Source organism: Colobus angolensis, unplaced genomic scaffold, assembly GCF_000951035.1.
Source record: "Colobus angolensis palliatus isolate OR3802 unplaced genomic scaffold, Cang.pa_1.0 Scaffold259, whole genome shotgun sequence".
Classification (NCBI taxonomy): Eukaryota; Metazoa; Chordata; class Mammalia; order Primates; family Cercopithecidae; genus Colobus; species Colobus angolensis.
The window spans coordinates 2929404-2953102 of NW_012115810.1; the positions used below are offsets into that span (position 1 = coordinate 2929404).

A 23699-nucleotide genomic window follows, 5' to 3' on the forward strand; every position below is an offset into this window, starting at 1 on the left:
ATGAAAGTCATTAGTTTATGGAGCATGTGGTAACAAAGGCCTTGGAAGTGGATGGCATGAGCAGAGTGATAATACAAGAGTGGATAGGGTTAGTGGGGAGTGAGCCTACAACAAAACTGTGTGGATCATCAACACTTGAGAAATGGAAGGAGAAAAATGAGCCTGGAGAGGAGACCAAGAGGGAACAGAAGGAGGGGAATAAACTTGAGAGTATGGTATTGTGGAAAGCAGGGGATGAGAAGAACTCAAGGAGGAGGAAATAATCAGCCGTACCAGATGCTGCAGAGAGTGAAGGAAGACTTGCTCTAAATTAATGGACTTAGCAAGAGGGAGATTGACATTAGCTTGGTCAGAGCCATTTCAGTGGAGCAGTGGAGGTGGAAGCCAGATTAAAGCAAAATTAGGTCTGCATAAGTAAGTTAAAAAAAAAAAAGAAAGGCAATATTTCCAGTTGGCCTGAGTGTGATGAGAAGAGGGGATTGATGAGATGATGGCTGTAAAAAGTTGATGTAGGTTTAATTTTGTTTTTGAAAGAGGATAAACATTTGAGTATGAGTGAATGTTGATAGAGGAAATCAGGAGAAAAAATGAAATGAAAACATAGAGGAGGAAGGTCCCTAAGAAGTTGAGAAAGGATGAAGATCAGAGACAGATAAGAGGATTAATCTCTTGTGATGTGATGGGAGAGAATAAAGAAATTGTTGGTATAATTGTATGAAAGTTGGAACACAGTGAAATGGCTTCATTTTCCCTGCAAAGAGGGGGAGGGTTATTTGAACATAGCAGGTAGTACTTGAACCAGATTCTGTGGGAATCCAGAAGAGCTGGAATTGACAGGGAGGGCCCAGTTAAAGCTTAGTTGCTTTCGGCACAGAAAATGCTCATTAAAATTAACTAATTCATGACATGACCTTATGAATCAGCCTTTCCCTGGATTCTTCCCATAATTAAATTAATGAGCAATGTGGGATTTTAAAATGATTCAAACAGAAATCAAGTATAAGGTCCATCGCTGTCATAACTCAATTTCATCACAATGAAGAGCCTACAAATGACATGTGGAGCAGATACTACATGCCAGATACTAGGTGCTGTATGTGCTTGGTACTGAGTATACAGTGATGGATGGAAGAAAGTAAAAGGTGTAGTCTGGCCTGTACTCCCCTTGCTAGGTTATAGGTTTTTAATGCACAGCCTTATTGAGAAGCCCATCTGCCTACTCTCACTCGCCCTACTGCCCCCTGTGAGATTCTGTTTGTGCTCCAAGAGGTGGAAAAATTGCCCACTCACTATCCATAAAAATGCAACTCTAAATGCTGAACCCTAAAAGCATTTAGATTAAATTTGGCATTTCATTAAGCCATGTATCAGAAAAGTTCGGGAGCTAAGAACAGAACAGAGAAAGAGTCAAAGCCATAAGCACGTGACAACACCCGGATACTGTCTCCCACTCCCAGTGCTTGTGGTAAAATAATACAAATAGTAATCAGTCAATCAATCAGCCACTCTGTGTGCTTGATCCACACAGGAGTCTATTTATCCATGGCAGCTCCACACACAGAATCCACGCAAGAATGATGGCTCTGCTGTACTTAGAATTGTGGATTCATTTTACTTTTTTGGTTTTAACTTTTAAGGTGTCACAAGTATCTCTTCCCTGATGGATTACCCAAAGTTAATGTGAAATTCATTATGTATCTTATACAAATCATACCCAAAACATCTATACTTGTGCTAAGATTAAATATAACATGTTGGAGCAAAATGCCATGAGTATATGAAAACTGAGAGTTACAAGAGAAGTGGTTTGGCAAACTTAGTATAGTTACAAGCACTCCTCCAGCTCTCTCTCTCTTCAGAGACCACTCTTTCAAAAAGGCATAAAAACAAGAAGTCCATGGACATCTTTTGTAGCAATAAATATACCTCACAAGTCATCCAGCCCCTCTTTTAAAATATAAAGCTAAAACTCCACATATTATCTGAAAGACTAACTTTTCCCTAGAAAATGCTGATGTCAATCCCAAGTTCAAAATAAAGTCTATAAAAAGCCCTCTATTGCCAGAAACCTATTTGCATGTATTACCAATCTACAGATTTAAGAGATCAATGGATTTCTTCCTTTTCAAATATTAAAGTGTGAAATATAACTGAGCTGAAGTATAAATAGCAGGTTTTAGATTTTTTAAAGATTTAAGACAGAGAAAGAGCATAGTGTGTGTGTGTATACACAATATATATTGTTGTCTTACTCAGATATATCACTACCTTGAGAGAAAGGATCTGAAAGAATAGCAAACACAATAATTCAATTTCCAAAAAAAGGAGAGTATCCTATATTAATCAAGTACAACAGGAAAGTGTAAGAAAGAAAGATTTTAAAAATCACAGAAATAATATTCAACTTTACACATTAAAAATTAAAAAACAAATTTTGAAATTACACAATTAATCATTTTAAATTTGAGGCCCCAGTAATCCAGATTGTATTTCCACTACATTTATTTTAATATATGATAAAATAAATATCACCTGCTTAGGTCATGGCTTTAAACTTAAAAACAAAACAGTTTTAGATGGGAAAACGTGATTGAATAAACGTTGTTGCTCCTGTGATCTTGCTCAAAATGTGTTTTGATGCTATTAGAATTAGTTAAAGACACAGTGATTAAAATGTGATGTCCTTCCTAAAGGCTGATTATGCTCTAAAGGCTGATTATAAATACATTTGTCAATATGAAACTTCACTTCTTAAGCAAGCTTTTCACAGTTTCAGTTTCACCCATATTGAAGTCAAAGGAATTTTAAGGGAAAAAATTGTTTATGGAAATACTATTGATTAAAAATGAACATTTAACTTTTTTTCAGAAATTAAAATCCTGGAAGAAAACAAGGAATTGGAAAATGCTTTGAAAAATATCCAGCTGCCTAAAGAGGAAATTAAGAAACTTGAAGTAGATGAAATTAGTAAGATCTTTTAAAAACTTCTCATTTATAGATATGAAGCTGAGCAATTTTCTTGCTTTTAAAAAAGCATAGGGTGAACGTTACAGTGCAAATTCTGTGATCTATTAATATTACAGGATTTCATTTAAAATAATCTTATGGTAACAATTTTTAGTTTTACTAAATATCTTTAATATGTTTGTGAACATGGTTGATCTTATACATTTTCAATAGCTTCCTTTCCACATTGACATTTTTCAAAAAGAGCTTATCTAATTTTAATTTTAAAATGTGTCCTTCTAGAACAAATAATAATTCAAGATTTCTAGTCATTTATACATTTAACACAAAAATTTAATAAAAGTTACTTTCAATATATCCTCAATTCTTAACAATTTAGTAGTTGAAAATTGATTTTATGGCATATATTGCTATTAAAGATAATAAATGATGCTGTGAGTACTGTGGAATGAAGATTTTTCTCCTTTTTTTTTCCTCAAAGCTTTATGGTACAAGATGATTCTTCCTCCTCAATTTGACAGATCAAAGAAGTATCCCTTGCTAATTCAAGTGTATGTAATATTTTCTTTGGTGTAAAAACTATTTACTGAAAATATGTTAGATGAAATACACATTTATGAAATAGAATGAACCATTCTCCTTGGTAACAGTTCCTATTGATGCCGTTTTTATATATTCTTCAACTAATCAGAGTAAATAAAATATGGCTATTTAAAATAGATTGAGGAAGTTTTGAGATTTTAGCTGGACTTGCTTGCATTGGCTGTGTTAAATTTCCTTTGTATGGCAATTTGCCGAATGTGTCAGAATACCTTTGAGATAGAGAAATTGCAGCCAAAAAAATATTGTAAATCATCTTCACATCTTATGTAATTGAGTTAGAAATGAAATAAAGGAATAGAATACATTTAGTGGAATCACACCCAAAATCAGTGCTGACCTACACACAATTTGCTTAAAACACCATGCATTTTTTTTAGTATATCTTATGTCTGCTTTTAGCAAGTGGCAGGTGGCAGAAATGACGAAAAACCCACACATATTCCTTGAAATGCCAACCCTAGATGTATCCGTTTTGGGGAATAGGAGAGGCTGTGTCCCAAAACAACTTCCTTGTAGCAAACCTCTGGGAAAAGCCTGGACTCCTCTTGATTTTGAGCCAGTTCTAACGCCATTGTTATTTTATCACATAATTGTACTGGAATTACTAGAAGCAATGCTTGGCCAGGATGGGAAATAGAGTTTTACAAAGAAATCAAAGATTCTTTTTTTTTTTTTCCTTTAGGTATGGTGGTCCCTGCAGTCAGAGTGTAAGGTCTGTATTTGCTGTTAATTGGATATCTTATCTTGCAAGTAAGGAAGGGATGGTCATTGCCTTGGTGGATGGTCGAGGAACAGCTTTCCAAGGTGACAAACTCCTGTATGCAGTGTATCGAAAGTTGGGTGTTTATGAAGTTGAAGACCAGATTAAAGCTGTCAGGTGAGCACCTTCTTATTCAAGCAGATGTCAACATGCAACAAAAGTCATGCAATCACTATTGTGTTTCTCCATTCTTCATGACTTAATTCTTTTTTTTTTCTCTTTTTCTAACTTAGTCTAAAATTATTACTAATCTTACAGGGGTATTTTTGCCAAATATGAAAAAAAAGTATTCATGGAAGAGTGCTGATAAATGTGTAGAAAAATGATTTCAAGCGCTAAATCACAAATACCCTCTTTTGAAGTGTTGTCATTCATTCTAATATCTTTTAATTTAGTTCCATTTCTTACAATTGATAGAAAAACTTTGAACTCTAATGATATCTTCAGGGAAACAAACATCTGAATTTGCTCAAGCATTGTGGATTCTACCTCATAAGTTTAGAAATAGCTCAAGATTTTATCAGCACTACAGGCTTTTAGATGTTAGGCATTCATTTGTTGTTAAAGTTGCTATCAGTCGACCATTATAGCATGAAATTGTTTGCCTATTTTCGTTTGACAAAAACAAAGTCATTTCACACAACAGAAATTACATTACGAAAACATTTAGGGGTAAGACAGATTCCTAATCTGATTTCTTCTTCTCAACTATATGTATTTTCAACCATGATTTATGGTTCAATCATCTTTTCCTGAAACAGGACTACATAGGCACCAAAATTGTGGCTTTTTTAGAAACACTGTGCAAATAATTCTTGCAATGTCTCTATAGTTGTTGAATTTCTGTTATTATGTTATGAGTAGGTGAAGCTAGAGAATAATAGTTCGTAAATCTAAAAGGTAGCAGGCTACTTGCACTCTCAGTCATGAATATATACGCATGTGCGGATCTAAAGGTCAAACACTGTTTCACAGGCAAAGAGCAATTTAGAAATTTCTTTAGTACATTTTTTATCTCCTTAATGTCCTTAATACTTAAAGATTTCACTGCAACATGCAGAACAAAGATTGTATTTAACAGCCAGGAGCCAGGCCTAGACAACACTTTTTTGTAATTTTGTCTCTAATCAAAGCAGAAGAGTTTAGACTCACAAGTAATTATTTTTAAAAATAGAAAGGTGTCCATAACCCATACATTTTCAAGTGCTTCTTTCATTCTAGGAACACACAAAATGTTCAATAAAAAATAAAGTCTATCTGAGTACGATATAACAAATTAGTAAGTAGGTTACTAACACTAAAATCTGTAGCTATCACTCAGTTTCTGGAAGCTCCCTCTTTCTTACGGATTCAGACTTTGGCCTTTCAACTATTCACTTGTTTGGAGGAGATAGTTCAAAGAAAAACCCCACTGAGGTATCAGTTTCTCATATAAAGACTGTAGTGTGCCTTAATGAGAATATTAACGCCATCCTCAGAATTATAGCCTAATTCCATGAGGGACTTATTTTTAGCACCATGGCTTACATCTATTTGCATTTAAGCCATGCAATAAACATCAAGGACATGTAATCCTGGGACTACATGAAAACAGAGATGAAAATATGCCTCATCTATAATTTATTTAGATCTTTTCCAAAGCTGAAAGAGCTAAAAAGTGGTTTATTTTGGCATTGGTTAAAAAATCACTGTCTTCATCACCATTATCATCACAACCCATCAGTAACAACAAAATATGTCGTTATACTTTTATGCGTTTATTTACCACCACAAATGCACCATTTGAACCTAAGAAGAAATAACTTCTTAATATTTTCCTTGGATGAAATGAAATTTTAAACCTGAGCCATGATGTTCAACACAAAGGACACAAAACCATAAATTCTACCTTCTACTGATTTTCGCAGTAACACCAATTTGTCTTTGGTATGTGGAATTGAAGACGGATTAGAGGTGGTAATTGGATACCTTTACTTTCTCTGAGCCATTTTTAGGATGGAATCTGGAGAAAGTCTTCCTGCTGTAGGGAAAACATATGTTCACCCATATACTTAGCCATTTAACAACATATCAAATATTAATATTAATACATGCCATTGCAGTACATTCTGTATAAAATTGTGCAATTTGCAATCTCTGTTTTCAATGTGCTTACAATCTGGCAAAAGTAAATAAGCCACCTACACTCTGAAGGGACAACATTGTTGTTAGATCAAACTTTTAGTAAACACCCCAGAGAATATGGGCAGCTGCCTGGCCTCATGCAAAGCCTATAAACAACAGTGGAGATGACAGCCAGAGCTGGCCTTGGTTTTTGCTTGAAATCATTCTTATGCAACTGTGAAAAGGAAGCCTTATAATCCAATGCTTTGAGAAAACAAAAGCTAAAAAGGATTGACTTAGAATAATAATCCTGGGGATGATTCAATATACCTCCTAAGGAAGTGTTTTAGGAATCAGACATCGAATGCCTGACCTGGGGAATTGAGATTACAATCCTTCTACTGTAGCCCTTAAATTGCCTCTCAGAGAATAAAATTTGTCCCCTGAATCTTTTATAAAATGCAGTCTGGCTAAGCTTTTGACATACCAAAAGAAAATCGTACGTACATATTTGGAAACAACAGCAAATACTACTCAAGGCCAGCAAATAGATTTAAACAAAGCAAAGTAGGGGAAAAAAGAAGTCATATCATCTCATAACTTCTGTCTATATGAAAGAAAATGCTTCAGAAGAGATGCTTGTGAAACTACAGACATAAGGGAGACTGGAACCTGCTTTCTTTAGGTTTCTCTTCAAATAATACATATGTGAGACCCTAAAAACTTTGGTGGTTATAAGGGCAACTTTGCTCATTTGGAGTGTATTTGGCATTTTTGATATTCCCACAACCTTACAATTTGATATAACTTGAGGGTTAGTGGTGGGGAAGAATTACATGAGATGAAATTTTCTATCATGCTTTTATAGATGGTATGAATAAGAATATTTCTAAAATAGGATAATAATTGATCACTAGGATTCCAAGTTTACCTTGGCCTCTGGCCATCTTTATGAGAGAAAAGTTATAAAGTTCATCCAGCCTCCAAAATTAGAAAAACATCCTTTTCATTTGTTTACTGACATTTTGTTGATATAACCACATTATCAACAGTATTTACAACCCTCTGGGAAGCTCTTCATAATTTGAAGGTGAATTTTATAGTGCCTCATCGGTCTGGAAGTGCTGAGATTATCTAGCTAACCTTTAACCTAGTCCTGCCACATTCAGTGTTAATGTTTCATTTCCATGTTAACTATTGCACTATCCTTTCCTGTAAATGTCATCCTTTCAGAATAAACCTAGGAAGAGAGCTGTTAAGAGTTTCCTGTTCCCATGTATCACCTGTTGTTTGCTTTTTACCCCAGATGTAAGGCAGTGTGATTGCTAGCTTCTGGGAGATCATAAAATCACAATTGACTTTATTTCTCAGAACTGTCTTCAAGCCCTAGTAGCAAGATTTTTTTTTTTTTTTAACGAGAAAGTGAACCTTCTCTTCTTTCATTTGGTTTTTGAAGTTTGTGCAAGAATTGCTCAAGTGTCACAATTTGCTGCACATTTTCTCTTCTATACCATGAGCAGCATCCACACAGGTAGCAACTTTCCATTTGCTACTGCATTTCTTCTCTGTAGACTCCTCAGTGTCCTTCAGAATCAGTGTCGGGTAAGCTGTGACTAACGGGGCCTCTTCCCATCTGTTTGTCCCGGGCATTTGCCCAACTCCTCTGTGCATCGGAAACGTGCATGTTGAATCAATGCAAGAGCGAAATGGTTGCTGTGAAATCCCTTTAAGAAACTACATTATTCAAGTAATGAAAATCACTCAGTTCTACTTCCAGAGAAGAACTGATGAGGAAGGTCATTAACAGTAATTGAAAGGAAGAAGATAGTATTTTTCTGGGACTATATGTCTCCCTTTGGTCTTCTCCCCTTCTTCCTGTTACTGTTGCATACAGTGTTTACTGCAATGGCTGATCCAGTTTGCTACATTCCACTCCGGCTTCTGTTTCTCTGAGATTTTCTTGAGTTTTTATGAAATCAATCCGCAGATAAATCACAATTGCTCTAGAACACTAGCTCTCAGGGGAACATGTTAGAAATTAGCTTGAAACCCTCAATTTTGAGGGTTTCCCATGACTTTTTAAAGGTTGTCCTTCAGTGTAGCCCCTTGCTCCTAAGGAAAGAGTTATTATCAAAATAGTTTTCAAATGAATGCTTTTCTGTGATGGAGCTAAAAAGGAATTATTTCCATATTCTAAAAGACACATGTAATGATCCCATGCATGATGAATGGAGGATGCCTAAATATGAAATGGAAGAGGGTTGTGTATTTCTCTCAAATGTCACTCAAAATGAAGTGGTGATTATCAGTAACAGCTCAACGAACAACATGATAAGAAATTAATATAATTTAAAGCAGCAAGAACAAAATCCTTCTTTCCAATGGCTGGGGATTTGGAAATTTGGTCCTGCTCAATGGTACTGCTACTTCTTGTGTCACTATGACCCCGTATCTTGGCTTCTCTGAGTCTCAGGTATGCCCCCAAGATTAGAATACAAGGTCTTATCGCTCTGAGATTACCACTCAATAACTGTACAATAGAGTGTAAGAGAATCCTTTTATCTCTTTGCAGAAAACATGATAATATTATTTTAATTATTTGTAAATGCAGCCTTATTATGCATGTGTTTAAACAAAGAAAATGTAGCGTTTCTATTAAATCTTTGGATTAAATATGCTTGTGTAATGAAGTAAATGTCATGTGTACACACTTAACATTCTAAAAATTTGTTTCTTGTACTTTAGAAAATTCATAGAAATGGGTTTCATTGATGAAAAAAGAATAGCCATATGGGGCTGGGTGAGTTGTTTTATATTTTTTTATGCCTGTTATTCAGTTCAGCAATCATCATTTTCTAAAGTGTTCGTTTAGAAGGTTTCTCATGAAATGTTAATGTTGCAACATAATTTAATCTGTCAATGGAAACAGTCAGTTTGGATAATCTGGGCTTCAAAATGGTGGTTTTAAGTGTTTGTTCCTTTTTTTCAATCTTTTCTTCCCTGTACAGTAAGTTAACTCATAATTGACATATTTTTACTTAAGTCTTTGTTACTAGATTATAGCATACTGAACTGAACCATATCCATCAGAGGGTGAATTTCCTTCGTTATTTTAAAGTTAAATATATATCTTTTATTTTATATTTCTATTTTATAAAAATCGGAGCTACAATTTGAAATCACAGGGACTTTCAGAATATAAATTCCTTAGTACCTCACCTAGCAGTCATATCTTAGCTGTTTAATTTTGTTTCTTTTTATTTGGCAATCAAATTATTTTACTAGACCGAATGCTCATTTGTACTAACTGGAGAAAAGTACTATTTAGTTTCTTAATTATAGGTCATGAAGATAACTTCTAACATTTGAGGAGCTGTGCATATTTTGAAAATACACATTTCAAGGAAGTGGCAAAACTTATCATTTATGGGCAATGAAGTCACTGGAAAGTTTAGAGAAATATTGGAAAGAGTTTAAATTTGCCCATTATAAATTATGATAATTACCCTTCAAAGAAGATTTCCTGTTTCACTTTTTGGTCTGAATTTGTACATTTGCAAGTCAATTTGCAGCCATTTGTGCCTGGGTTGTTTTTCTTGGCTGTTTTCTCTGAGAGCGGCCTGCACAAGAAGAAGGGAATGAAACCCAATATTGAAGGGAATCTGCAAGATTCAGCTCCACTCAGCTCAGTGACCAGATGAAGAGCTGTTAGGAATTTGAAGAAAGTTGTTACTTCAAGCCATTTGGTCCTTCTTAAAACTATCAAATGTTAAATATCTAAACAGAATGAAATTCAAATGAGTAGAAATAAATGAAATATTTCTATAGTGAAATATTCCAGATAATACCTTCCCTATCATCCATTTTTATAAAGTTTCCTAAAGCAAATCCTTGAAAGATTCTAATTTTAAGTTGGACATGTACATATAATCATTAACATTTCTCTTAGAGTTGGACTTTGCTTTTGCTGCAGGCTTTGAAATAACCATAAAGTAGAACTTTTTATTTTATTTATAGAACATTCTAGGTATTAGTTTGGTAGAAAACCATCTACGTGGGATGATTTTCTAAAAACCCACTCATCACCCAAAAATATATCCCTATCAGCCTGAAATTCTTCAATAATAGATTCTCACTGCATCTAGTTGGGCAAATGCCACTGAAATAGTACATTAAAACCCCCACCCCTCAATTGCTTACTTTCCAACATGGTGATGACTGTGAGGTCGACTCTGAGAGCAAGTTTAAGCAAAGAAAGTAAGAAATGGGCTGCCACGTGATATAACATCTGAGCAGAAGGAACTAGTATGTGGATAAAGACATTAATACTATACTGGGTTTTAAAATCAGCTCTTCAGGTTTAAGACATGTTTATTAATCCATCTGTCTAATCACTGACTTGTTCATTCTTTCATCTACATAGTACATTTTTTACAAGGTCTTGTACTAGGTTCCTTAAGGGATGAAAAGATGAGTAAGTCATAGTCCTGGCCCTCTTGTGGGGGAAACAGACAACAAAATAAGCAATGGCTCAGCAATGTTCCAAGTGTTAAGAGAGATGCAACTTGCTGTGGAGTACAGGGGGACAAGAGTGGATAATTATGGCTGTGGGAGCTAAGGGAGGATTCCAAAATAAGTTAGCATTTGAGATTGGTGAAGATAGCTGAGGAACGGAGCATTCCAGGCAGTGAAAACCACATTGCCCAGGACCTGAGTTAAAGAGCATGGTGCACATGGGGAGACTGAGCTGGCCAGGGATGCCTGAAACTTCGAAAGTCTAAAGTATCTTGAGGAAATTATAGGAAATGAGTCTGAATAAGTAAGTATACAGACAATAGACAGTCTCTTAGGCCACCTAAAGGAGAGGGGGCTTTGTGCATGCCTGTGACACCTTTCTCTTCATTCTTCTGTGCCTCTATGATTGTTATACCTTTTTTTTTTTTTTTTCCTTTTTTCGTTTTTGACACGGAATTGCTCTCTGTTGCCCAGGCTGGAGTGCAGTGGTGTAATCTCGGCTTACTGCAACCTCTACCTCTCAGGTTCAAGCGATTCTCCTGCCTCAGCCTCCCGAGTAGCTGGGATTACAGGCTAATACTCCTCCTTTTATCGTTTTTGAGACAAGGTTTTGTCATGTTGCCCAGGCTGGTCTTAAACCCCTAGGCTCAAGCAATTCACCCACCTTGGCCTCCCAAAATGCTTTGATTACAGGCATGAGCTACGGCACCAGCCTCCATTTATTATTTAAATATTGGTGTTTTTCTGGGTCTGGATCTCACCTTGACTGTCATTAGTCTTCCTTTCCTTCTGCAAACGCTTGTGGTGTCAAAGATGATGATGACTTCCAGGTCCCTGGCACCAGCACACACCTCTCTTCTGTGCTCCATGTTTCAAATGCCTGCTGATTATCTCTCCCACATGTCTCACATGGGCCTCAACTTATGCCTAAGATAAACTTGTTAAGGCCTATTTTAAAACAAGTCTTAATCTTCATTAAGGCTTCTCCACACACTTATTTGCCCAAATTAGAAACCTGAGAGCTGTTTTCAACCTCCCCCTGTTTCTGACTTCAACATTCCATTGATTAGTAAGTTCTGTCAATTCTACCTTTAAACATCAAAGTCTGTTCTCATCATCCCTACTGACACTGCCTTAGTTTGAGTTTCTTCATTTGTAATTTAAGCCAGAAATTCTCAAACGTTAGCTTGCACAAACATCACCTGGAGAGCTTGTTAAGACACCAGAGATTCTGAGTCTGTGCTTCTGGGGTGGGGTCCGAGAGTCTGCATTTCCAACAAGACCCCAGATAATGCTGATGTTTGGGTCCATGGAGCACAGGTTGCATGCTTCAATTTAACTATTCTAATTGCTTCTTACCTATCCTCCTGCTTTGGCCTCACAAGCTCCAATGTGGCTAATGAAGTTATCATTCCAAAATAATGTTTACTGTGTGGCTTTTTTGCTTATGTATTTTATAAGACTCTGCATTGCCTGCAACACAGAGCCCAGATACCTTTCATGGCATGCAAGGCCTTTGGCAATCTGACTCCAGCTTAGTTTTCCAATCTCATCTCTTGCTGCTTTTACCTGTACCTTGAGTAATTTAAATTATGGCCAGGAGCGGTGGCTCATGCCTGTAATCCCAGTACTTTGTGAGACCGAGGCAGGCAGATCATGAGATCAGGAGTTCGAGACCAGCCTGACAAACATGGTGAAACTCTGTCTCTACTAAAAATACAAAAATTAGTCAGTTGTGGTAGCATGTGCCTGTAGTCCCAGCTACTCAGGAGGCTGAGGCAGGAGAATAACTTGAACCCAGGAGGTAGAGATTGTAGTGAGCCGAGATCGTACCATTGCACTCCAGCCTGGGCATCAGGGCACGACTCCATTTCAAAAAAAAAAAGAAAAATTATATCCGTGCTTCTTTGTTCCCACGTTTTGTACGTGCTGTTTCTCGCATCTGTAGTGTCCATTCTTGTCTTCCATTCCCCACCTTTTCCTCACTCCCAAATGGATAACTCACACTTGCTCTTTAAGATTCAACTCAGATATTATTTTCGTTGTGTTCCAGAAGCTCTTTGTATTTCTCTTACAGGAATTACCATGTTGTATCTTGTCTGTCTGTTCGTTTCTCCCATAAGAATGTAAGTTCATCAAAGGAATGGACTGTGTCTCATTTTTGCTTTGTTTCTGAGCACAGAGTTAGAATCGTGCTTGTTTAGCACAATGCCTGGCCACATCAAGCATCTATGATGTTGTTTAAACTGACTTTAATCCTATAAATCAATGTCTCCCCTCGAATGTGTCTCACTAGTACCAGGAGATTTTTCAGGAAAATGTTCTATAGTCTAATACTTTGGCAAATCACGAATTCTATGTAACAGTGTATATAGGCTCTAGAAAAACTAGTAAAAAATACTGTCAAGTTTTGTTTAACACAGTATTACCAAAAAGTATTTGATTCCATAATTCCTTTTTCCTCCACCATCCCAGAACACATATTGACAATGTTTTCTATGGACATCAATTTTTTAAGTGCTCTTGAAGTCAATAGGGCGAGATATTGGTGTCTTAGAAAGATAATCTTGGCTGCAAAGTGGAGGATAATCTGAGATGTGGGAAGAGGATGGGCCAAGGGGCTAGAAGAGCAGTAATACCAGGGACAGGTATTAAAGGCCTAAATTAGTCAGTGAAGTAGCAGTTGGAAGAGGTCATATCTCTGTGTGCTCTTATACAATATAATAAGCAGGGACCTATGGCAAATTGGAGATGGAAAAGAGAAAGACATTGAAAACTACCATAAGGGTTACTTAGCTCTTACTGCGTTTTGTATTAGGGAAGAATATATGTGTTTCCATGAAGTCTTAGACAGTATAGTGGTTTGGGAAATACATCATACCCAACAATATTTTTTGGAGTCAATTGGTCAATAAGCTCCAAATCCCACATTACTCTCCATTATCAAGTTCAAGAAATAGGGAAGAAACCTTTTTATCTTCCCCTTTCATTTTCTGGCTCACATAAAACAAAGCCCACTAGCCCTGGTTTTAGCTCCTTGATAAATATTCACTATGTGCCCACCACAGTGCCTAAGAAGTATCAGTTTATGACAGTGGTTGTTAACCAGGACGATTTTGCTCCTTGGGACATTTGACAACGTCTGGAGGCATTTTTAATTGCCACGCTGGGGGAGTGCTACTGGCATCTAGTGGGTAGAGGCCAGGGATGCTGTTAAACATCCCACAATACATGGGACAGCCCCCTATAACAAAGAATTATCCATCCCAAACTGTCAATAGTGTCAGAGTTGCAAAACCCTGATATGCAGTGAAAACTCAGCACAATTATTCTGACAATTGAAGAGCAGCGAGGGTTTTGCCTAAATTATTAGAATAACAGCCTCATTTCTGGGCTTCGCTTTGTTAATATAGGCCTAGCCAGGTGGTGTTGAATAAGCATTAGTTCATGATTTAATCTTAGTTCCTTTCTCTCCCAGTGACTAATTATAAGTAATTTGAATTGCTATGTGTGATCAACGATGTAAAAGTAGGACAAATGCACCTCTAATGAGACTATATTAGACTCTGAACTTACAGTTTCCCCAAAAGAGGTTGCCCTAAGTATAGGGATACAGAGGAAGGGGCATGGGTTGGTGAGTCAAGTGTCCTGGGTTTGAGTCCCAGCTCTGCTGCTTACTGACTCCATAGCCACTATAAGTTTACTCTGAGCCTCAGTTTCCTCATTGTGAAATGCAGCAGTAATTTCCTCACCAAGACACCGTGAGGATTAGACATAATAATAGCAAAGTCATATACTCAACAAATATTTATTACATTCCTATTGTGTGTCAGGCTATATTTTCAGTGCCAAGCATACATTCATTGACAAGACAGACGAAAATATCTACCCTTACGGAGTTGGGAATGGTTGGGGAGTAAGACAATAAACAAGATAAATATGTAAAATATAGAGAGTGTTTAATGACATTAAGCGCTATGGAAAAAGACAAAATAAGAAAGAGGAATGGTGCAAGTTGGTACAATTTTAAATCAAAACGGCAAAGAAGGCTCATTTGAGGTGACATTTGACTTTGAAGAGGAGAGGAAGCGAGGCATGCCAGTGTCTGTGGAAAGAACATTCCAGGCAGAAGGTCACAGCATTTGCAAACGTCCTGAGGCCAGATCATGCTTGGAGAGTTCAAAGAACATCAAGAGAGCCAGGGAGCAAGGGGAAGAGAAAGGAAGGGCAGAAATGAGGTGGGAGAAGGGAGACAGATTGTGTGAGACCATAAAGGCCATTGCAATAACCCTGACCACATAAATGTTAGCGAGTTATTATTATTGTCTATAGGTAAAATGTTCCAGTGTGCATTATGCCTCAAATAAGAGTATTTCGTAAACCCTCCTTCAAAATCCTGTGCCCTTCTAAGAATGTTTTTAAAGATATCCTTCATTTAAACAAAATGGCAAGGCGTCTAAGTGCAAAGGACAAAATTCCAGAATTCTCATGGCCAATCTGCTCTGTGGGTTCTTTTCTTGCAACAGCCACCCACTCTGCCTGGGAGCCCCACTCATGGAGGGGGGGCAGGAAAAAGTCAACTCGGGTTTTCTTTTTTCCCCCTCTTCCCTTCTACAATAGGAATAGCTTTTCCAAGCTGCCCGAGAATTTAAAGTACACCTTCTTTTGTTGTGCTGCTAATACAGTCACTTTTGCTCTTACAAATTCCCAGAGAAAATTTGCATTCATTCTGAAAACAGGAAAGTTTTGTTTAAATACAACACTCTCACCCAATCACTGAATAGATACAGATTAATAATTCCTAATATTTTCAACAGAAATATTCAAAACCCTTTTCAGGATATGCAAAGGCTTTTATTTTAATCTCAGGTCTCACTTTATTTCCTGCTCTGGGGCATAGGAAAGGAGAAGCAGGAACCAGTATTTTTATTTGCAGTAAACACACTTTGCCAATAAAATCATAAATGATAATACTTTTTTTCTAAAGGTCTCTGGCTTACTTTGCTCTCATTTGAACTTGAAATTAAGAAGGAAGGAAAGCCCTCCTATTTCAGCAGGAGTTGCTGCAAACCTGCTAATCAAAACAAGTCATTTTTTAAATTATAAGTGAAAGTTTAAACCAGACAGAGAATTTTCACTTGCAATAAGGATTTTCAAACCCAAATGTATCTTCTGTTTTTAAAATATACTTTTTCCCTGTTGAAACATGGTTCAATTCTCCTCCAAGTAGAATAAAAAGAGGCCATGGTACAATCGGAGCTCCCTCTTTTATTCTGTGTTTTGTAGCTAAAGGTCTTCAATAAAATTCCCCAGAGCTAAAAACATAAAACTGTAAATTAGTTTGAGAATTCTTCATTTAACTGTTAGATTCAGCAAGATTGTTTAGCTGATTCTCCCATTCCATTCAATTCATGAATCAAAAATAGACCCCTGCCACTGACCTATTACCAGCACCATGTCTGTCTACATCTCTCTCTCTCTCTCTCTCACACACACACACACACTCTCACTCATTCTCCCTCTCTAAAGAATGACTTTCTCTGGTAAAGATGATATGATCTGTCCTGATCTGAGGGAAGTGATTCCCAGAAATCTGTGGTTATAAGGTCCTAAAAATGTGGTATGGCTTTAGCTGGAGAGTCACGCTGTCCCCTTACGATTTTTAGGGACGTTCTTGCATCAGGGCAAGAATAAACACAGAGAATCTCTTCCTCATCTAGTGCACACATTTTTTTTGGTCCATGTCCCAGACAACTGCTTAGTCCACGTTCCCAGGAGAAGCACCTCTCTCACAGCATGTTTGTACAGACCAAATTTGCTTCTCACGAGGCAATGCAACCTTATTTGGATGCCCTGTTCATTTCTTCATATTTAAGAAAAAGTTCAAATTTCCAAATGACATGGTCAGAGATCTCTTTCTCTTAATAGGATCCCATTTCTGAATCACCTTTTGATTCCTTGGAGAAGGAAATCTATGAGAGCTAAACCTACTCCTGACTCTGCAAATTGCATCCTGTTTTGTATTTATTTCCTTTTCCTCAAATTTGCAGGAAGAAGTATAAGGTTTTTAAAGACACCGATGACTTTTCCTCCTTTGAGTTGCTGTGTCAGAAATCCTTAAAACAGAACATGTACCACTACGTCATACACAAACTATGGCCATGTCTTAAATTATCCAAAAAGGTCTTATGGCCTTCCTTTGGTATTCTGTTGTGAAAATAAATAAGTAAATACATAGATACATGTTCTGCCTCACAGGACTTTTGCAAACTGCAAGGACGTATCTTACATTTAAATTTTGGTAATTTTCTTTTCTGTGCATCTCTTTCAAGTCATCTCTTTCAAGTAAAATCCTGTTTTTGTTCCAGCACAGTCCTAGTTGGAAAGATATAGAGAAAAAAAGGAGAAGTTTTTTGCAAAAGAAAATTGAAATTCTATCTCTTAAACTGCTCCTGCCATGTTTTAAGAGGGTCTGTTCTGATCAGCACACCAAGTATTTTTAATGCATTAGGGATGAAACGATCATTATATCTGGTCATTTATCTGGAGCTTGCTGCTGAGGATGCAAGATAGACATGTAATCCACCCTTAGCCACATTCTCCAGCTCCCTTCGGTCCGGATTGTGAGTAGAGTTGCTATAAACACATGGAGGAAAGCTTATCAAAGTAAATCTGAGTCTGACTCATAACAATGTCTCTACAGTCCTATGGAGGATACGTTTCATCACTGGCCCTTGCATCTGGAACTGGTCTTTTCAAATGTGGGATAGCAGTGGCTCCAGTCTCCAGCTGGGAATATTACGGTATGGAAACATTCATGAATATTACCGTGAAAGCATTTAACACATAATTACTGTATATTTGATGTTGCTAGAAAAATGGATTATGCAGTAAAATTCACCCCAGCATCACTGGGGAAAATATAATTTATAAGTAAAGTTGTTTATATCATTTATATAAACATATTGTAACAATCGAAGAAACCTCAAGAGTGAGGAAAGGCTCTTCTTCCATAATCCACTGTATTTTATTTTCTCCCAGAAACCTTGAGCCCCTGCCGAACCAAATCTTTAAAATCAGAGCTAACTCTGTTTTTGCAGGCACACAGCTACAGCATAATTGACTTTTAAGCACATCTTCTGCACGGTCAGGCCAGAGGCCAAGCAATTCACCTCCATGCCACAGTTAGTAATTGCCAGCTCCGTTGCCCCAGAAATCAAAGAAACAAAAAGTTTGTTGGAGAAATACTCCTGTGTGTGCCTATTTTTTATCATTACATCAATGCAGGATGATTATTTGGAAGGAACTCTAATAATTATACAAAAATTAGCTTCATCAGATTCTCTCCTCTGTATTGGAGTAGATATAAAACAATTGTGAGTTGTAGGGGATCTTGATTAAGGAAAACAGTGTGTGCATCTATGCATGTGTGTAGGGGGAATGGATTTGGGGAACATATTTTCATTCCAGATGAAATAAGACACCAGTAAAAGTCCTAAAGATAGTTTGTTTTGTGATTTTCTTTAAAATATATTGAGACCATTCTACAGGTTATTCCTACTTCAACATTCTTCCCTAGGAGGGTAGAAGTGAAAAATATCAAGACTAGTCATAGAAGGAAACTATTTAGATGCTCCTGTTTCCATAATCTCTTCCTTCGTACTTCTCTAGCTCTGTTGAGGCAAATTGCAGAGATTACACATATTCTTTGAGACCAACCGTTACAGCAAAGTAAAGCAAGAATTTACCTCAAGAGCTCAAAATGGGAAAATTGAGAAACAGTTATTAAACTAGAAGGTCTTGTTCGTTAATGAAATGACATGCATCACATGCAAATAATGTATATTCTTATATATTTTATAGCGTCTGTCTACACAGAAAGATTCATGGGTCTTCCCACAAAGGATGATAATCTTGAGCACTATAAAGTAAGTGTTTCCATTTTATTTAGGTTATTAATTAATTTCTAATATGCTAAATAATTTAAAAGTAGTAGTTCAGAGTTTAGAGTTTTAATTCTGGGTCCCCAAGCAAATATAATCTTTTGTTAATTGCAAAACACATCATTAGAAAGGGTTTTACTCCTTTTGGACTCTGTTCTTGCTTTTCCCATCCTCCCTTCCCTAACCTCTCTTTTCTCAATCTTCCTCCCCACCCCCAACCCCTACACAGCTTGAGCGGGCATCATTTATGCCTAAGGTCTCACTCATATGTAACATATGACACATAAACTTTCAGTTTTTCAAACTAAGAATCAGATGGAAGTAATGCAAATGATGATGAAAATGTGTTGCTCTGACTCTTAAATATTTATCAAGCAAAGCAATACATAATTTCAGTATTGGTGCTAAGTCCATTGCACAATGATTTAGCTAGTTTTCTATTAGAACTTGCAGCAACTAAAATGTTAATTTTTTTCTCTTTTCCAGAATTCAACTGTGATGGCAAGAGCAGAATATTTCAGAAATGTAGACTATCTTCTCATCCACGGAACAGCAGATGGTGAGGTTTAAGCAAGACTCTTACACATAAAAATACTGAGCCAGCATCACTTTGTTTAAGAAACATTAAGCATCCTCCTATGCCTATGCTCAGGGTCAGTACCTAAGAGTCAGGGACATTTCCATATCTGAGTGTGATTCCTCACTGCTGACAATGTCAAATGCATGACTAGATAATTGTTGGTGTTCATTTCCAGGCAGTACATTGTCACTCTATGCTTTCTGGTATTTAGCCGCACTTTAACTCTCTCTCTTTGTTGCAGATAATGTGCACTTTCAAAACTCAGCACAGATTGCTAAAGCTCTGGTTAATGCACAAGTGGATTTCCAGGCAATGGTACATAATTTTGTTTTACTCATGTTCATGGCCTTAGACCCTCAAGCTAAAAGGTGGGGTTCGTATTTTTATTTTTTCTTAACTTTTAAAGTAAAATCTGACAAAGAGACTGCAGGATAGAGTAGGCAGAACATTAGCAAATGAATCTTGGATCTTTCTTTAACTCCTGAAGGACCCAAGGCAAACCGGATCACCTCTTGTGTTCCCAGTTGAGTCATGTAAAATAAAGGAGTTCACAAGATTAAATGATCTTCTAGTTCAAACATCTAGTAGTTCTGAAATCCTATGTGAATAAGTGCAGCTATATGTTTAGAGTCCCTGCAAAACCTGAGCATCCTTAAGCAGCTAGAAGATGCTGTTTGTTCAGGAAGAAGCAGCTGCAGAATGTCATCATAAACCTACAAGGCTCCCTGAAATCATATGGCTCCATTTGGGGTTAGAGAACTTTTCACCTATGTATTCTCATCCCCTGGCATACACCTGGCCTATCACAGATGCTCAGCTTCTTACTGAGTGAATGAATGAATGAACTAAATGTAAAATCCAGGTTTCATGAGGAATGAAAAATGGAACCAGAAAAGAAAATAAGGTGAGCGCCAAAGTTGGGGGAGGGGGCATTCTTGGTAGCTACCTTTTCCTCTCACAAATGCTCCCTCAGTTGCTTGAGTTGAACAAGAACCCCGAAAAGGAAACCCCCATCTTTTCAACATTTGTTTAAAAAAATGTACTGGCTGGGAAGGAAATGGGGGAGGGGGTATAAGGAGAAGGCGGATGAGGGGTACAAAAGACAGTTAGTTAGATAGAAAAAAAATAAGTTCTAGTATTTGAAAGTACAGTAGGGAAATTATGGTCAATGACAATTGATTGTATAATTCAAAATAGCTGGAAGAGAAGAATTATAATTTTCCCAACATAAAGGAAATTTGTTTGAGGTGATGGGTATTTCAGTTATCTTGATTTGATCATTACACATTGTATTCAGCTATCAAAATATCACTGTACACCCAAAAGATAATACAACTATTATATATCAAATTTTAAAAAACATACAAAGAGTGAGGTGAGTTTTTTCTGACCTTTTTTATTGTGATCCCAAAGTAAATTCAACTTAGTAAATATATATGTTATTACATCATGACCGCTGCTACCTTTTTTCAGTGAAAGCAATAATCTTAGTGGCATCTCTCCAAGAGTGAAGTTTAAAGTTATAATACTATCTTTCACTTTTTTAAAATGCTATTTTTAACTCCTATAAAGGGTATTTATGGCTATATGTGAATACATTATATTGTGGATTTTCTGCAACAGAGACAAATTAGATTCATAAGTTGAAAGCCTCATGGAATTTTTGAGCTACAAGGAATCTTAGGGAAAAATCAGCTCCAACCCCTTTGTTTTTCAAATGAAGAAACCAGACTCCAAAGAAGCAAAGTAACAGACTCAATGCATCACTTCTGGTAACTCTGATTCCTGATCCTGATCTTCCAGGATGCTGGATGATGTGAGATCTCAGCCACTGAGATCTAAAATATGTTTAAAGCATGTGAAACAGTAGTGGAGGTTAACGAAAGCTCTTCCTGCTGTAAATATTTACATGTAAGCTATTTTATTTATTCGAGTGTTCTTAGATAGAATTTCCCCATAATAGAAAGATTATCAGGTCCAGAGAACACAAAAGAGTCCAAGCTAAATGCATTTTGTGACTGCAGGAATAAAACAAGATTCTTTCTTTGTGTTTCAGTGGTACTCTGACCAGAACCACGGCTTATCCGGCCTGTCCACGAACCACTTATACACCCACATGACCCACTTTCTAAAGCAGTGTTTTTCTTTGTCGGACTAAAAACGATGCAGATGCAAGCCTGTATCAGAATCTGAAAACTTTATATAAATCCCTCAGACGGTTTGCTTGTTTTATTTTTTATGTTGTAAAATGCTGGTATAAACAAATGAATGTTGTTCTAAAGGCTAGTAAAAAAAAATGATGAGGACTAAGAAGTTCAAGATAAATATTGTTTACATTTTCTGGTACTCTGTGAAAGAAGAGAAAAGGGAGTCATGCATTTTGCTTTGAACACAGTGTTTTATCACCTGTTCATTTAAAGAAAAATAATAAAGTCAGAAGTTCAAGGGCTATTGTGTTGTCTGTATTCACTGATTTCAGGTTCCAGGTTCTATCACAGAAAGAAGTGTTTGTGCAAAGCAAGGGCATGAATAATATTAGGGTGGTCGTGGAGGAGAAGAATCTAGAAGCAGTTTTTTATTTCTGTCGTGAGAACTCCAAATACTGGAACCAACAGCTCAGAGTAGGCAAAAGCATTGTTCAGAAAATGCAAGTGAATCACGTTTGAGATGTTTGCACTCTATGCTGTCCCTCCAAGAAATGTTTATTTCATTTCTCCCAGAAGATTTCTTCAACATTGCCAAAAGCATTTGATAAAGATAAAGTCAGACTTTTGAATTCAGGCTCCTTTTAAAAAATGCTTCTAATTTGGAAGTGTTCCTATTTTGAATCCATTTTTAGAATTAGTAATGGTAACTGCTTTCAGATTGCTAACCCATAACCAAATTAAACCAAACAAAAATAAATAAATCAATAAATAAAATGGACATCAATAGCTAGAGAGGAAAATTTTATATCTATGAGGTTTTTCTGGGGTTTTAGTTCTACATTATAAAGTTCATATTGAAAAAGATAGCTGTAATGCCTACAGTCCTAAAGCAACGCATTGCCAGTTACTACCACCTACATTTAGAAACTACCTGTGACCTGCCATCTCTGTGACTGCCTCAGAATTAAAAGATCCATACCAGGTCACCAGAAGATATTTATTGAATGAATGTTGGAAGTATCCACCACACTGCTGTCTACGGGACTTCTCATTGTGTGATCCCCAGCACTGGATCTCCCCATCCTTAGCTTGATACTTTCTTTCCAGTTGCAGATTGAATCCCCTCATGCCTTATAGCCAGAAGAATCAATCCTGGCCTGGAACATTGCAGCAGGAAGACCACAAAGAGCACAAACACAGTCTTCTCTAGAGTTTTCTGACTTTTCCCAATCCAGCATTCTTTCCACTTCAGCTTTCTGAAACCATTGCCCCCAACTCAGGCCACATAGCTCCACCTCACACATCAGGAAGGGACGTTTTGTGGTGATCAGGAATTCTGGACAACACCTTCCCGGATTCAGGACTGGCCACAGCCCCTCTTTTCTTCCTCCATGCAATGGCTGTTGCCCTCAGGATCAGAGTAAGCTACCACCTCTCTCTCTGTTCTGCACAGAGCAGCCTCTGAAGCAAGCCCAAGAGATTTTCTCATAGTTTTCTCATCATTCACTCTCCCCATCTAGGGAGAGAAAAACAACCAGTCATTGTCTAATACTCTATCTAGGGATACTACACGGTCATTGCAAATAGAAAGAATAAAAATCCTATTTCTCCAACTTATTTTCTGCCTTTGTGACCTTTGCAAAACTGGATTCTAATATCAATGTGCAGTAAGTGGTCTCCAGCCTCAGGCCTTTGCTCCCACTGCCACAGAGGGAACTGCTGAGACAAAATTAATAGTGCCATTTTCCCACTTAGAACCCTTTGGTGATTCTCCATTGTCTACAAACTAATATTCAAAATCAGCATGACAGAGAGAGCCCTTGACAATCTGTCCCCATGCATGTTTTCCAAACCCTTCTTCTGACACCAGCTTTTATAGACTGTTAGATTAAAATTAAATAAAACTACAGTTCATCTCTTCAGTCCCACTTGCCACATTTCCCTGCTCAGTAGCCACATGGTTAGTCAGCACCATATTGGACAATGTCAATGTAGAACATTTTCATCATCACAGAAAGTGCTGCTGAACACCCTAGTGCTACCTTAGAGAAAATCTTCCTTATGCTACCCTGGAGAAATCT

At 37.0% G+C, this 23699-nt stretch overlaps 1 protein-coding gene and 1 long non-coding RNA gene across 4 annotated transcripts in view; one reads left to right on the forward strand and one right to left on the reverse strand.

The window, feature by feature from the left end:
* FAP (fibroblast activation protein, alpha) overlaps positions 1–21922 on the forward strand; it is a 74384-nt gene extending 52462 nt beyond the window's left edge. For all 3 annotated transcript variants that reach the window (XM_011947093.1, XM_011947092.1, XM_011947094.1), the window contains 9 exons: positions 2869–2967; positions 3449–3518; positions 4253–4447; positions 9179–9233; positions 17652–17751; positions 18812–18876; positions 19378–19450; positions 19713–19786; positions 21528–21922. In XM_011947093.1, coding sequence (XP_011802483.1) covers positions 2869–2967; positions 3449–3518; positions 4253–4447; positions 9179–9233; positions 17652–17751; positions 18812–18876; positions 19378–19450; positions 19713–19786; positions 21528–21629 — 833 coding nt within the window. In that variant the 3' untranslated portion in view covers positions 21630–21922. The remainder of the gene's footprint in view (positions 1–2868; positions 2968–3448; positions 3519–4252; positions 4448–9178; positions 9234–17651; positions 17752–18811; positions 18877–19377; positions 19451–19712; positions 19787–21527) is intronic.
* Positions 19865–23699, reverse strand: part of LOC105515313 — a 57993-nt gene continuing 54158 nt past the window's right edge. The window contains exon 4 of the long non-coding RNA XR_001002299.1: positions 19865–23134. This is a non-coding gene — a long non-coding RNA (uncharacterized LOC105515313). The remainder of the gene's footprint in view (positions 23135–23699) is intronic.